The sequence below is a fragment of the Phaethon lepturus genome, unplaced genomic scaffold (genome assembly GCF_000687285.1).
Source record: "Phaethon lepturus isolate BGI_N335 unplaced genomic scaffold, ASM68728v1 scaffold52313, whole genome shotgun sequence".
Taxonomy (NCBI): Eukaryota; Metazoa; Chordata; class Aves; order Phaethontiformes; family Phaethontidae; genus Phaethon; species Phaethon lepturus.
The window spans coordinates 1-2,467 of record NW_010532387.1 but is presented as its reverse complement, the minus strand read 5'-3'; the positions used below and the strand labels follow the sequence as shown (position 1 = coordinate 2,467).

The following is a 2,467-nucleotide window of genomic DNA, read 5'->3' as shown; positions in this document are numbered from 1 at the left end:
TCCTGCTGACTATATTACAAATACTTGTCAGAGAAGGCCTCTCTTAAGGACACATTCAAAGCTCTTGCACACTATAATCACTTGCATTGCATCATCTCATCAGCTGCTTCATCACACGAAAGAACCTGAACAGACAAGTTTCCTTGGTTAGTTCCCAAACAGGAATGCATCTCTCCTGACCAGAAAAGGGGATCTTCTCAAATGCTAGGTGTAGAATAACCCCTATATTGCATCTGTGAACCTGATTATTCATAAACTGGTCCTTTAGCCTTACCTACATCTCCAAATATTTTATGCGTAACAAAGGCCCCTGCAAACCAACTAATGGATAGAACAATCTGAGAAACTAATAGAACTGAAATGTTTCTACACCATATGAAGGGGAAATGTCTTTGAATACCCCTGCCAATACTGAATACTTAAAATAAGGAATTAGTTCATAATAGAACTGACAGGTCTCAAAATCCAGTATCAAAATACAAGACTTGTGAAGCATGTGGGCTGGGATGTAACACAACAAGAAATTCTGCCCACAAGAACTGAAAATAAATTTGGAGGAACTCCTAAAAAACAGAATTCCAGTAATTATTATATGCAGCACGTTTTTGTCTTCAGAATATTACAGTTAATTAATGTATCTTTAAAAAAGTGACTTAAGATAGGCTATTTACAGAAATAATGCTGCCTACACAACAGGTATGTATAACACACTCAGGAGATGGTTCATAAAACAGGGCTGCTATAAACATACCCTTATTAAGTTGCATGTAAGTATCTAATCTGATTATATCAAAACAGAACTGTAATTGCAGGAAAGTAATGTCATCACCATTTTTACATTACTACTGGAGGGTATATTAGGTAACATATGAAAAGACAAAAATATAGTCCTTCTACTGGACTCCATCTGATCCTTCAGCAAGTTCCTCAACTCACCTATATAAAAGATCACATTAACCACAATGGGGCTACAAGATGTGATCAAAACTAGGAACTTTCTACCTTACTGAGGTCAGTACTCCAAACCCCTTATGACTACTTTTTAAGCCACCAGAAAGTGTATACAACAGCAAATAAACATACATACATAAACACACTGCCATTTGTGTATGTGTTGCATTTGGACATAGCTTTCATAGCACGTAAACACTATAATAACTCAACTTTAAGGCCCACAGAAGACAATTATCACGAAAAGGGCAAGAGCATTTGTGCGGTTTAAACAAACTGTCAGAGACACAAGACAAGAGTACTCTCTTACTAGAAGCACTTTTAAAATCACACCATTATTCTGAACTTTCAACTTTGACTCTCATTGCATAGCTATGTAGCAATACTGCCTCAGATTGTTACCAAATGCACCCTTAAAAATCTTTATTATGCTTGGTGTTCAGCCAACTTCAGCGGTAGTGCAGATTCAGAGATGGTCATTCAGAGTTTTCCCTGATCTAAAAATTACTAACCTGAAATCTGGGGGTTTTTCCCCCCCTGAATATAAAGAAATATAAAATATACAAAAGTTTCACACAGGTAATGATGCAATTTGCACTGCAGGTGTACTGTAGTGTATACAAAATATTATTGACTCACCCTCCTTCACTTTCGGCCTCCTCAGAGCTGGTAGTTTCTGTTGCACCAGGAGCTGCCTCAGCTTTTCTCCGCTTCGTTGCTCTGTGTGATGGGCTAACTTTCTGAACGTCTCCCCTCCCTTGAAGCTCATTTCGAACAAGCTCTTCAAGCTTTGGAATAGCTTCTTTCAGAAATTTCACCTCTCTCTTCAGTTCATCCACACTTACTAGCAAGCCATTCAATTTTTCTAGCATCTGCAGTTGCCTTCCGTGTAAAACCATTACTACTCCTTGTTCATTAGAAGCTTCATTTTGTAAGCCCACAGAACTAAGCCTGTTACCTACATCTAGGAACGCAGGTATACGCACAGCTGCACCGGGTTTTCGGATCTTACGGTACCAAATCAGCATCAGGCTTATTCCAGCAGTCCCTGCCATTATGCCCATTATTAGTCCTTTATTTTCGAAGGGAGACATTTCTGCACTCTCCTAAAATTGTGAGACAACAGTAACAGTCAGAGTTAAAGATGTTTTTCCTACTCTATCCAAACGACTTTGCTTTTAAGTCACAAAAGCGTAAGGCTAGAATAATTGGCGCAGGCTGCAGACACAAAGTACAATGCAACTCCAGCAGATTCTGCAATAAAAAGCGATGTGCTGTGACAGCAAAAACACGACAGTTGTGGGTTTGGGGGGCGGGCTGAGGCGAGAACGAGCACACACTTCTGCATCGGCACGTGCGCAAGACCGCAGCCTTCACTTTTAACCTTCCCGCATTTTAGGATTTTATTTTGTTTTAATGCGAGAAACTCCTATAATCGGATTTTCCTCAACAGCAGAGCGGCGGAAACCCAGCTGTCAGGCCGCAGCGCAGCCCGCGCCGCCCGGAGGGGTGTCTC

The 2,467-nt window shown here is 40.4% G+C and overlaps 1 protein-coding gene across 1 annotated transcript in view; it reads right to left on the bottom strand.

Annotated features, from left to right (window-relative positions):
• LOC104619032 (regulator of microtubule dynamics protein 2-like) overlaps nucleotides 1–2,045 on the bottom strand; it is an 11,927-nt gene extending 9,882 nt beyond the window's left edge. The window contains exon 1 of the mRNA XM_010284795.1: nucleotides 1,591–2,045. Coding sequence (XP_010283097.1) covers nucleotides 1,591–2,045 — 455 coding nt within the window. The remainder of the gene's footprint in view (nucleotides 1–1,590) is intronic.
• Between the last annotated feature and the right edge of the window lie 422 nt (nucleotides 2,046–2,467).